The sequence below is a fragment of the Camelus ferus genome, chromosome 7, assembly GCF_009834535.1.
Source record: "Camelus ferus isolate YT-003-E chromosome 7, BCGSAC_Cfer_1.0, whole genome shotgun sequence".
In the NCBI taxonomy this organism is placed as follows: Eukaryota; Metazoa; Chordata; class Mammalia; order Artiodactyla; family Camelidae; genus Camelus; species Camelus ferus.
Genome location: NC_045702.1, coordinates 500,509 through 513,268, shown reverse-complemented (window position 1 = coordinate 513,268; position 12,760 = coordinate 500,509). Strand labels below are relative to the sequence as shown.

At 56.1% G+C, this 12,760-nt stretch overlaps 1 protein-coding gene across 1 annotated transcript in view; it reads left to right on the top strand.

Annotated features, from left to right (window-relative positions):
• The window catches only part of WDR60 (WD repeat domain 60), a 42,074-nt gene that overhangs the window by 15,985 nt on the left and 13,329 nt on the right, over positions 1-12,760 (top strand). The window contains 11 exon segments of the mRNA XM_032484358.1: positions 259-324; positions 2,231-2,269; positions 2,271-2,309; positions 2,900-3,119; positions 5,162-5,264; positions 6,398-6,527; positions 8,444-8,555; positions 8,881-8,969; positions 9,936-10,065; positions 11,611-11,783; positions 12,494-12,661. Coding sequence (XP_032340249.1) covers positions 259-324; positions 2,231-2,269; positions 2,271-2,309; positions 2,900-3,119; positions 5,162-5,264; positions 6,398-6,527; positions 8,444-8,555; positions 8,881-8,969; positions 9,936-10,065; positions 11,611-11,783; positions 12,494-12,661 — 1,269 coding nt within the window.

Sequence of the window (12,760 nt, the reverse complement as noted above, 5' to 3'; positions counted from 1 at the left end):
CTGGTGCCAGTGACCATAGCAGGGCTGGTGTCCGACTTCTTCTGTCTTGCCCGCCCCTCGCTGGCACCAGGGAGGAGGCACCAGGAAGGCTCTCCCGCTTCTCAGAGGAGACAGTGACGCACGAGAGGCTGAGTGACTTGTGGGGCATCGCAGCACTGGGCTGCCTCCCAGCCAGACCCGAGGCCCCATAGAGGGATGGGTGGCCCAGGGGTTGCCCGGAGACGCTCCCTCGCACTGACCACTGCATTCTGTCCTCAGCATGGCCGTGAGGAGGGCGCGTTGGAGTGGAAGCTGGCCCGGAGGCGAGGCAGTGAGGAGGCAGTGGTGAGGAGAGGGCGCGTGTCTGGCTGTCACCTGTGTTCCCTGCACTCGGGCACCTGTGACGGGGACTGGGGCGGGAGGTAGGGGTGTTGGCGTCCGTTTGCGAGGCCGCGGTCCTGGTGGGGCTGCAGAGCGGACTGGGAGGAGCTCGGGTTGGGTGGGTGCCCAGCCTGCACCTGGGTGCTCTGCATTTATAGTCAACAAGTTTGGGGAGAACTGGAGAAACTAGAGACATTACAAAAGACCGAATTCAGGCTGTTGTTGGTGAGAGGTGTTCAAGATTGCAGATACTTTTCAGAGATAAATGCCAAACCAGAGAGTTGGACGGAAGCTGCCCTCCGACCAGAGGGGCCCGCTGGTGAGACTGAGCCATTCTTTCAAAAACTGTGGGTGATGTGGGGGGCTCTCTGCTCAGTGCCTCCACAGGATGGGGGACACTTTCTTGTCATCACTCTCCTGTCCCCCTGGCCGGCACCCTTCCCGCTGTCAGCCCTGAGTGTTGCTGAGGGGGGCGTTGTTGGGGACGTGAGGAGCTTGTGTGCTGTGAGTTTTGTTTAAAGCTCCTGCAAAGCATTCGTTTTAGTTTCTCTCACCAGTCGCAGGGTTCCCGCTTTTGGTGCAGTGAACGTGACGTCTTTCTGCTGTGACGTCGGGCTGGGAGGCCTTGTCTTGGGGCAGTTCTTCCTGAACAGCGTTTGCTTGGAGTCACTGCGCCACCCGGCCGTGCAGTGCCCTTGGGAATTGTCTCTCGGTCCTGTGGGCGCAGGCCCACATAGCCACTGTGGCAGCACCTGGGGGCTTGGGGTAGGACACCCACTGGCCTCGCATCTCTCAGCATCTCCTGCCCTCCTCCCTGAGCTCCCCGCTTGGGGAGTCTCCCACCAGGTCCAGGCCGTCTCCCTCTGCCATCCCCGACACCTGCCCTGGTTTAATCCTGAAAGGCTGACAGGCCTCTCCTTCCCTGAGGCAGGCCACACATCCCCCCACCCCGCACGGCTGCTCTAGCCCCGACGTCCATCCCACCTGTAGGCGCCAGAGGCTCCCGTTGATGCCACTTTTATTTCTTCTCCAGGATAGAAACCAAGGCCCCTTTGGTGGGTGGATCTGTGGTGGCTCGGCCACCCATCCATCCATCCCCCAGTGCAGCGAGCTGTGTGGTTTTGATCAGATTTCCCCTCACTCGTGTGACTGAGAGGGGACAGGGGACACGGGAAGGTTGGGGCTGGACTGGGGATGGTGGTGGAGCAGCTGTCAGGTGGGGGCGCAGGGCCCTGGGGGAGCCCCGACGTGGGTGCCTGTGGGATGCAGAGGTGCTGCGTCCCCACTGGGCGGGAAGAGCAGGTGGACGAGCAGGAGCAGCCGTGGGGAACGGGAGTTTTCTCCACCGGTGCTCGTTTCTGCTGCCTCTTCCCTGGAAACCTGGAACGTGCTCTGCTGGTTTTCCTGGGACCCTCTTCCTTCCGGCCAGGGAGGCCACCCACCCTCCGGAGCCCCACGGAATGCATGTCCTCCGATTTCAGGAGAGACCCTGAGGCCCACAGGGCGGGGCCAGGGCCAGAGCAGGCGTCCCTGCGTGCAGGAACACACGTGTCTGTGTCTCCTTCACGGGGAAGACGCAGATGTGATCGTGGGGAGGCGCTGCTGTGCATCTGTGGTTGCCTCTTTTCTTTAGTCATCAGAATTCCAGAGGCTTCTCAGAGTGTGACTGTTGACGCTTTCTCTTCGTGGTCATACTCATCATGAGGGTATTTCTGTAAGAATTTGTGGTTAGGTTATGTTGGTTTTATAAACACATTTTAAAATAAGCAACATCAAATGAATCTCAGAAAACGTATGTTTTCCCAACCTATTTGCAAGATTCAAATTTATGATTGGATGTCTTAGTTATATGTTTCATTTCTTCCTCCAGGAGATTGGAAAGGAAGACGCTGACTCAGAAAACTGCAGGAGCTGGTGAACATACAGTTGGTTTTGAAGGTGATTTTGAAGTAGGTGTAATTAAAAATTAAAGGTATTCTATTATTAGCTTTAAAAGTGTTCTCATCTTAAAGGTAATCTGTTCCAAAACCAGAAGCTTAGCAGTCTTGCTCTCTCTCTATTGCTCTTAACTGCTCCGTATCTGACTTAGGTCTGCTACCTACACGTCTGCCAGTGCTGACCAGTGTGATGTGATTAAATGGCTCAAGCTTACCCTCCCAGTCAAACGTGTGTGTGCGTGCACACCTGTACGTGTGTATACGAGTGTAGTACGTGTGTGTATATATGTGTGTACACTTGTGTACGTGTACATCTGCATGGAGCACAAAGTACACGTGTCTACATGCACATGCACGCACGTTCCCAGCACTGAAGCGTTTGCGCGTGGTTGTCCACTCAGGTCTTGGTGGACGCAGGTCTGTAGACTCCGGTTCCTTTTTAGAGAAACACATGCAGCCATTTACACGATTGGCCACTCAGTGACCCTGGACTTTACAGACTGAGCCTCGCTGCGGCCCTCTTCTGCTTCAGGGGACAAGTTGTGTATTTTCTTCCGTGTAGGGTTTGTCCTAGTAGCTCCAGGCTCTGTGACTGTTTGCAGGACTATGAGGACGACTTTGAGGTCTGTGACGGGGATGAGGACAGCGGGCTGGATGCACTTGAATCAGCAGAGATGGCAGAAGAGCTTCCCCCGGCCAGAAGGAGGGAGATTGAAGAAATTCGGAAAGCCATCCATGCGGAGAACGAACGGGTGGGCGAGCTGTCTCCGAAGCTGTTGGAGAGCCCGGGCCGGGTGGAGCGTGGAAGGGGCGCAGGGCCAGGTACGTGAGCCTGGCCGGTTCCCCCGCTTCCCGATACAGGTGCCTGAGTGCTGCTCAGTGCCCATGGGGCCGCGGGCCGCAGACACCGCCCATTTCCCGGGGTCAGTCAGCCAGGCTGCCATGCAGGCCGCTTTTTTTCTGACAGAGGAGACGAGTGTCACCAATGAGGGGCAGCAGGTCCAGGGCCAACGCAGCGCTCAGGGGTCAGGGCACCTCCAGGGGAGTCTCCTTTCCCAGGGCTTTTCCTTAGGAAGTGTACTTTGCTCAGAAGTTCTTGGCATCTGGATACGGTAAAGTCACTTGTATAAGGGCAGGAATAAATATTTTAAAACCACTTAAAGGGAAAACTATGATATTCTAATAAAAAAATAGCATTAAAATAACCCAAAAAAGTCAATTAGGACAATATTAAAAACATTGGATAGTGTACTGCTTTAAATGGTCTCATAAAACAATTGTTAACGAGTAAATTAATATAATGTAATGATCCAGGTGAGGCCAGGCAGAGCGACTGTTGCCTTGTCTTGTGCGTCTGCTCTGGAGGGAGCAGGACTGAGCTGGGGTGCTGGTGTGCAGGGTCCTCTTGAACCTCGGAGCCGGGCGGCGGCCCGCAGGCTCTGGTGTGCTGCCCCTGTCGCTGCTGTGCGGCCTGGCGTTACCTTGGCCTCTCTGTGCCTCGCTCCTCGCCTGTAGAACAAGGGCATGGCATCTTCAGGGCTGCTGTGGACTTAACTAAACAAGCTGCCACGTGCGAAGCGCTCGGGGGCGCCAGGCCCGTGGTGACACAGAGACCTTAGTCGTTGGTGCCGCCCGGTCACCATCTTTCAGCAGCCGAAAGGTGTTGGCTCTCCGTGTCCTCCGCGGTCAGCCCCACGTCGGGGGTGGCTGTGGCTGCAGCAGTGACCTGTTTGTTTGTAAATGACACACCTCATCCTTGTCCAGGGTGACAGGAAACTGTTCAGTAAGTAACTTTCCAGAGCAATAAGTTACTCCGTGGTGTGAAAGTGTTCACACACCGCCAGAAGGAATTGCGTGCTTGGCTGGGGAGTGTTTCCCAAGGGCGGACACCTGCTCCGCGGGGTCTTTGTTCTCGTCTTGACCCTGTGGCCTCAGTCAGGGGCCAGTTTCCTCACTTCTGAAGCTGGAGCAGCAGTCAGCATCATCTCCGGTCCTGCACGGTGCTTGGCAAATGCTAGGGTTCTTCTCATAAACGCGACCTGCTTCCACCCTTGTCTCAGTCCTGCTGGTGGGTGTTCTGACCGTGGGAGGGTGGAGGCGCACAGACTGGCCACCTGCTCGCTGCAGAAGGCCAGCACCAGGGCAGAGCTGGGGCTGTGGGATGGCTTCCATCCCGCGGGCCTCGGGGATTTGGTAAAACTGTAAGCCAGCAGGATGGTTCATGCTCTTTGGATGAGTTCAAACACAAATGTAGAAGGACTAAGAAGTTGGATTAAGATACAGTTGAAATAAATACATAACAGACATGTAGGTACATCTGTACGGAAACCACAGAAACCTGTGGGGAACAGGCGATGTGAGGAGGTCCATGCGTGGCAGAGTTGTGGGTGGAGCTGCTGGCCCTCACAGGAGCCTCTAGGCTGCTCCATGACTGGTCACCAGTCCAGCCACCTCTGCCCACACCTGCCCGTTTGTCTCGGGGCAGCGAGTGGCCAGCCCCCAGGAGCTCACGTCTGCCATTTTCAGCCCTGCCTTACACATCTCAGTCCCTTACAGAGCGTGCAGTTTTGGAGGGGGATGGGAGTGGAGGACTGCATCTTCTGTGTGTTCTTAAATATGTCTGAAACTAGTATGATTGGTGCATACGTAGGAAATTGTGCTTCGTTGCTGAGAGTTTTAGATGAAATGAGCAGAAGCGGTTCTCCAGATGCCCGGGGAAGGTGTTTCCCTTTGTCGTCACCCGTTACGTGTAAAGACTTATTGAGCATAAGTGGTATGCGTGCTTCTCATTCCTTTACTCTTGACTTCCTTTGCTTGAAAGAAATATTTCAGTTTCACAAAAATAGCTTTTTTTTCCTAAACAGGTGCAAACAATTCTCCTTCCCAAACCCCTGTTTGTGGAATTCTCGTGGATTTTGCAACAGCCTCACACCGTCAGAAGAGCCGGACTCAGGCACTTAAGCAAAAGTAGGTGGACTGGGAAGTTTGCAGAAGGTGTGATTAGTTTTAAAATGCTTCTCTTCAACGTACCTTTGAAAGTTAGCTGACGGGCAGGCAGGGTCTTTAATTTGTGCTGTGTCTCCCTGTGCCCGGTGTGGTGCTATTGCTGTGGGTGTACAGTGTTGCACAAAGACATGTGGCCCTAATGTTGTGTCAGTTTCAGGGGCCCTGGGAGCCCCACCTGTCACGGCTGTAGCAGAGTCACAGTCAGGTGGTCACAGGGCTGGCGGCCGGGCCTGACCCCCTGCAGGTGCCACTGCCTCTCGAGGCGTGGTTGGCATTGCTCAGGGTTTGGACAACCCTGTGAGCCCCGCTGCTTCTCGGATGTGCAGCTGGAGAATTCTCGGGCGAAGAGTCCCAGGTGGGCCATGCGTCCCAAGTGCCTCGGACACCATGCCTGTATTGATGTCCTTAGGTCCTTGTGTAGACGACCACAGGCTCGAGTCAGCCTCTGGGGTTGAGGGAGCTGAGTGTGAACCACCAGGGCTGTTCCTCCACGTGTCGGAGTCCAAGCTCGCCTTACTGTGAACTCAGAAATTTGTAGCATTCATAGATTCGTGGAAGTGAAGTTCTCAGTCGGTGGTCTAGGGCTGGGTGTTGGGTCTAGTGCAGATTCGATGGAGGAGTGGAGCTGTAGGTTTACAGAGGCCAAAGCAAAACCAGAGCATGACTGCTGGGGAGAAGGCGTCCACACTGACTGGAACGTGGGGGTTTCTCCTCGCCGTGCCCCCCCAGGTCTCCTGCCCACTAACCATCTGCAGCAGCAAAGCTCTCAGTGTTGGTATCAAGTGAAGACAGGTGGGGTGACAGGGAGCGCATGTGTCTTGGGTGCACGCCTGTGAGCAGGACAGAGTTCAGTCCCGTGGAGGGATGGGCAGGGCCTAGGGCTCGGAGACAGAGCCGACAAAATGCCGTCAGCGTGGTCCAGCCACATGGCATCACCAGCCCATTTGCGGTGTCTTATCTTTAATGACCATTAATATCTGACTCACACCAAACGTCAGTTAGGTCCTCAGCAAGAGCTACTATCTCACCACGAGGCCTGTTCCCCCTTCTGCACGTTGTCTGTTTGACATTGTTTTGTTTCCAACTGTTTTGAGGACGCGCAGCACAAAGCTGCTCCGGCTCATCGACCTGGACTTCTCATTCACCTTCTCCCTCCTGGATCTGCCACCGGTGAACGAGTATGACATGTACATCAGGAGCTTTGGGAAGAAGAACACCAAGCAGGTGGGTGCAGGTGTGCTGACAGGCGAGCAGGTGGTGCAGGTGTGCTGACAGGCAAGCATGTGGTGCAGGTGTGCTGACAGGCGAGCTGGTGGTGCAGGTGTGCTGACAGGCGAGCAGGTGGTGCAGGTGTGCTGACAGGCGAGCTGGTGGTGCAGGTGTGCTGACAGGCGAGCAGGTGGTGCAGGTGTGCTGACAGGTGAGCATGTGGTGCAGGTGTGCTGACAGGTGAGCTGGTGGTGCAGGTGTGCTGACAGGTGAGCAGGTGGGTGCAGGTGTGCTGACACGTGAGCAGGTGGGTGCAGGTGTGCTGACAGGTGACAGTGCAGGTACAATGCAGGGAGGGGATTGAGCCTGGCTCTGTCCTGCTCTGGATGTTAGAACCTGGGATGGTGTGAAGGACACAGACTTGAGGGAAGAGGGGCTCCTCCGTCACGGGCTCTTCCCTGGAGAGACTGTGTGATGTCCTCCGTGTCCAGAGCCTTCCAGCATAAACGTAGTCACACAGGAGGACTGGGCAGGCTCCCGGCTCAGAGGACAGCTCGACCAAGGGAGGGTTTATGGGAAGTCACGGGATGTCACCTCTGGTCACTGTCCAGGTTCCTGTGGGGTGGAGCAGTCCTGCACGTCCTCCCTGTCCCACAGGTATGACCACTCAGGTTCTTCCCGAACTCCCGAGATGCCAGGCTCACCTTCGATTCCCTCCCCTGTTCCCATCCACCTGCCTCTTCTCCCAGGTCTTTCTGTGCCAGGTCCCCATCACTGCGTGTGTCCCCCTTGCCTCACTAAGTGTCTCCTTACCTCACCAGGTCCCTCGTTACCTGCCTGTGTCCTCCTTGCCAGGCCCATTTGTTGTCTCCCTGTTGTTCTCCATCATGTGCTCCTGCTGTCCCTGCCTCTCCTCTTGGCGACCTGTCTGTCCCTCCGTGTCCACTGGCCTGTTCTCGGGGCTCCTTCCTGGTGACTCTTGCTGAATTGCCCCTGGCCCAGCGCTGCTCCCCTGTCCCCCAGCTCTGTCCCCCATCCTGCTTTCTATTGTTAATTATGTTTCAGTCTAGTTCCCAACAGTTGCGGCGTTTTAAAGTCAGGGACACCCTCTGTTGCTTCTCGTGTGTCCCAATGGTGCCGTGGATCAGCATGCTCCTGGGTGAATTCCATCAGGAACCTCTCAATGGAGGAAGGTCACAGGATGAAATTTAAGAAGCCGCCAGATTAATCCTGGCTTTGTAGCTGAACTCACTCTGACCCTCAGCAGATCCTCTGACTTCTATGCTTGTTTTCCTCATTCAAAGCTCTTAGTATCTTACTGTCTTCACTGAAGCATGTACCTTTTTCCGCTTGTTTCTTTTGATTTTTATTTACTTATTTTAATTAATTAATCAATTAATTTATTGAGGTGTAGATGATGGACAGTATTACATGTTTCAGGTACACAACAAAGTGACTCACACTTTTTAAGTGTTTTATGCTCCATTTACAGTTAGCATAAAACACTGGCTCTGCTCCCTGTGCTGTGCAGTGTCCTTGTGTCTTACTCATTTGATACGTAGTAGTTTGTACCTCTTAATCCCCTACCCCTAAAGCATGTGCCTTTTTTAAATTAAAAAACTGGTTTTGCGAAGCCTCTGTGCTCTAAGAGAGTAGGGTGCCGGTGGATTTGGTAACTGTTTTCAAACCAGAGTTGACTTGTTTGATGTGACTTTCTGAAATCACTTCTGAGATTCAGGCCTGCGTGCATCGAATGTTTAAGACATGAGCAGCATTTGCGTGGCTTTATTTACGCCGTGGTACATATTTTTGACAGAAGCAAGAAGACTGTCATTATTAACTTTAAACATTTTAATCGTTTTCTTTTCAGTTGTGAGAAATTGCTCTGAGGTCAAGACCCAGAGCTGACTCTGGCACACCTTGTTTTTAAGGCATATGTTCAGTGTAACGAAGACCATGTGGAGAGGGATGTGCAGACCGAAGAGGTGGAGACCCGGGAAGTGTGGACCCAGCACCCGGGAGAGGGTGCGGCTGTGTCTGGGGGTAAACGGCTCCTGGCCCTGGGGTGTGTTTGTTACCTTCTTGCCCTTTCTCTGTCCTGGGTGTGGTCACCGCTGTGCGGCTGTGGAAACACGTGCTCTTCCCAGCCGCCTCCTGGGTGTTCAGAACCCCTAGTGTCTGGGCCCTGATCCGGGCCCACACGAGGGAAGGCGCTCACCCTCAAACAGGCGCGTTGCGGACGGGCTCCCCCAACACTCCCCGCTCTTAATTTGGGCAGTCTGTGCTCCTCATTTGTTTGCGACACCTTTAAGGTTGTGACGTGTGCCTGTGAGTCCACCTAGCTGGTTTCACATGAGCTATTTTTCAGGGAGTGACAGGGGCGGCCCCGGTGGCGCTGCCGTGGTCCCGAAGGTTGACACACCCCGGCTGTGCAGCTTCCTCCGGGCAGCCTGCCAGGTATGCCGGCCCTGGGGCAGCATCTTGCTAGTGCTGTCTGTGCACCTGGATTGTATTCCTTAACGTTAATTGCTTGCATTGTAAAATCTAGACTGAAAAACAGGCATGTTAAGTTGGCAAGGGACACACATACCCAGGGTATTTGAAACTAGTAAACTCATGGCTTTAAAAACTGGTTCTAAGTACGTCCAAAGACTGAGGGAGCGACGGGGATCCCGAGTGCCCGCGTATCTCGTCTGAGCCCCAGCCCTGCCCCTCAGTTAGGTCAGAGCCGGTCACAGTCACCAGACCCTCCACGAAGGCTCAGTATGAGTCTCGGAGATTCTTCCCCCAGCGTGTTACAGAGTCTGGTTTCATGTGACTTTAAACTTACTCAGCTTCTCTTAGAGTTGATGGGGAGTGAGGATGGGCGGGGGGAAGGTGGTGCAGGACGACTTGGGGACGGGCCCGGCAGCTTCGTGTCACCGTGGTCCCTCATCTTCTACCCAGGCCTCCAGGCCAGCTGCCTTCCTGAATCCCCTGCGTCTCCCTCCCGCCTCCTTGCCATCGTCCCAAGCTGGACCCCTGACTCCTGAGGGCAGAGACGCTGATATGCTGTCACACTGGGTCTCAGCGCAGCCCGGCGAGTGGGACGTGGGCTGTGCTGAGTTTCCTCTAGAAAGGCTGGAGGGTCTACCTCTCCCCCTCCCGTTACCTTTAGCCCATGTTTACTGTGACAAGCGATGCCCGTGTTGGACCGTGGCTCCCCCGTGGAGTTTACGTTATTGGAATTTTCCCTGCAGTCTCTGCTGTTGTGTGGGAGGAACACTCTAGTTTCCTTGTGTCAGTTGTCGTGATGTCTTGGACTTGGGCAGTTAGGTTTTTGGAAGTGGATAACTGCCCAGGTAGTGATTTGTGTGTGGTGTTTTTCCTGTAAAGCGAGCACGTTGGGAGTGCTCACCAAGGACTGCTCTCGTGTCTTTGAAGGTGATTGCGGTTTTGCTGGAAGAGGACCGTGTGGCCGCGGAGCCGAGCTGGCCCCCCCGGGCACAGGACTGCACCCTGCCTCTCAGCGACGGCTCCGTCCCCTTCAACACCGGCCTGCTGTTCCTCCAGAGTAAGCACGGCCCTGCTCGGCATCTGGGTCCAGCGGGAGATGTTCGCGCCAGGACGGCCATCTTTACTGGGACACCTGTGTCCCCACGGTGGGCTTACTGAATGGAGGTTCTGCGTCTGCAGACTGAAGTGTGAGGTCGCGGCTTTGTGGGGCCCTCCTCAGGCGTGACTGGAGGAAGGACACGCGGTCATTTTCCGTTTCCTTCGGCTGCTTTTGGTTTTTGGCGCAGAGGTGCAGCGGGAGCAGCATGGGAGGGTTCAGGGTGGGAGTCGTGCAATGAACGTGGCTCAGCAGTTTCCCCTCGAGCTCCTGACTTCAGTTTAAGTAGGTTCCTGGGGACAGGGCACCCTGCGACGTCACACACGCAGTGAAACTGCACGTGATCGTGTGAGCCACACAGACTGCCTTCGCGTGACCAGGTGTGACTCCTTGAGCAAGTCGCCGCTGGGCTTTAAACAGTGGCTGGTGAGGGCGTGGGTGGCCAGGCTGGTCCGCGAGCGGAGGCGAGGCCCACGGGCCGTGTGCACCAGGGCACCAGGCTCTGGTGCCGCCAGTTGGGGTGTTTTAGGTGTTTCCTGTGCTACCTGCTGTTTATACGTTCAGATGCACTCACGTTCCTCCACGTTCAACATTAGCAAAGTTGGTGGTGTTAATTTCTTAAAAACTCATATTGTTTGAGAGGGCTTTTGTTTTTAAAAGATAAGACTGATTGTCGAAAAGTACTATTATCGCATCTGTAGCATCTGAAATGTGGACATGCAGGCTCCCACTTTCCTCTGCGTCCTGAGAAGCCGAGGAGGGACGGCGGCTTCACAGAGCTGGGGGCCTGGCTGTGCATGCACCAGGGCCCTTTGGGGAGGCTCGTGTGTCCTGTGGGACCTGCCCCTGTTCCACATGTGAACAGAGTGCAGGTTCTGGTGTGTTTTGCTTGGTAAAGTGAGTTGTGAGGCACCAGGAGGAGATTGGGATGACAGTGTCTGAGCCTGGGCCTGGGGCACGGGTCCTGGATCTGAGCTTGGAGGTAGGGACGAGGGCCCCCCCAACGCTGTTGCCACCAGGAACCACGCAGTGCTGGCCGCCCACTTGCTCTTCTGTTGGTTCCACACGTTCAGGAGTGTCCAGTGTCCTAGGCCCAGGAGTCAGCAGTGGACACACAGACAGACAGACAGACAGACATCGCTGTGAGCTGACCGGACAGGGGGAGTGGACGGCCACGGGAGGGCAGGTCCTCGGGAGGGAGAGGAGGTGTCACCACTGCTGGCGGACAAGGTGCTGATGGGCTGGCTGCGGGGCCTCCCCAGACCCCTCCGCGCCGCCCAGTCTGTGGGAGCAGCGGGGAGTGAGAGGGAGCGGGGCCACGTTGGCAAGGGCACGGGTGGCCTCCGGCCGAGCTGTGGCCACCCGTCGACACCAGATCCAGGCGTGTGTGGCGGTGAAGGACCACGTTTGTCTCTTCGTCGAGCTGATGCGCGTCTGAAAAGTGTTCACGTGACACGGTCCTGGCGGGTCACTAACCACAGGGGCGTTTTCTTGTCTCCTCCTCAGACCGAAGGGTGACCTGCGTGCATGCATCTCAGGCCCAGAGGCGGACAGTGGTGTCCGTCCACGGTCTGCCTGGCAAGGCCGCGGCGCCCCTGCTAGACAGCAGGCACCTGCTCTGCGTGTGGGACATCTGGCAGCCGTCAGGGCCTCAGAAGGTCCTGCTGTGCGAGTCGGAGGTACGGCTTGAGGAGTCGTCCGTGCAACTTGGGGGTGGGCGAGGGGCGCCAAGGAGGGGGCTTCCACGTGGCTTCCTCTGTCCCGGCCGCCGCCGCTGTGTGCAGGGGATTCGGCACAGTGCTCTCAGCTGGAAGGACAGCTCACCTCTCAGGTCCCGGGGTCGGGTGTCAGCATGGCTGCAGGGTTGAGGAAAACCTGGGCCCGGCGCCCTGGGGTCCCAGCAGCGGATGCCTGGCCTCTTGCGGCTGGGGACAGTTGTTCCTGGGGTTCTAAACAAGCTTGAGCCTTTCCGGGCCTGGCTGGTGGGACTGTGGTGTGCTGACCATGCAGGTCCAGTGGGAGGGCTGTGCTTTCAGGCTGGGAGGATACATGCATGTTTCCAAGTCATGATCTCCATGACCTCAGAATCTTCCATCTCCACGCAGGCTGTGGAGAAGTGTAACTTCTGTGGGTGTCAGTCTTGGGGCTTGGGAATCACAGAGTGCTGCGGCTTGGGAGGCAGATGACATACCAGGGGTGGCCTGGCCACTCTGGGCGGCGGCTGGGCGGAATGGAGATGCCTGGGGCTCACCCGCGACTGCCTCCCTTATCCCAGAGGCCGTGGACACTCAGACACGCCCCCCCCCGCACTGTCCCCCCATCTTCTACGGGAGGGTCCACGGGAGCTCTCAGTGTCTGGCTTTTGTCGGGGTGGGGGGGGTCTTTCCAGGTCACGTGCTGCTGCTTCAGCCCCTGTAAAGCCTTTTTGCTGTTTGCTGGGACCGCGCATGGCTCGGTGCTCGTGTGGGACCTGAGAGAGGACGCCCGGATCCATTGCTCCCTGAAGCTGAGTGGGTGCTCCTGGACGTTCAGGACCTCAACAGTTTTCTACTGGTCAGTGATGCCTGCATGTCAGCCTGGACTTACAGAGGGGCCCTGAAATCTCTCTGTTTCGTCACTTCAAGTTACCCCAGAATGGTCTGACCTACGAGCAAAA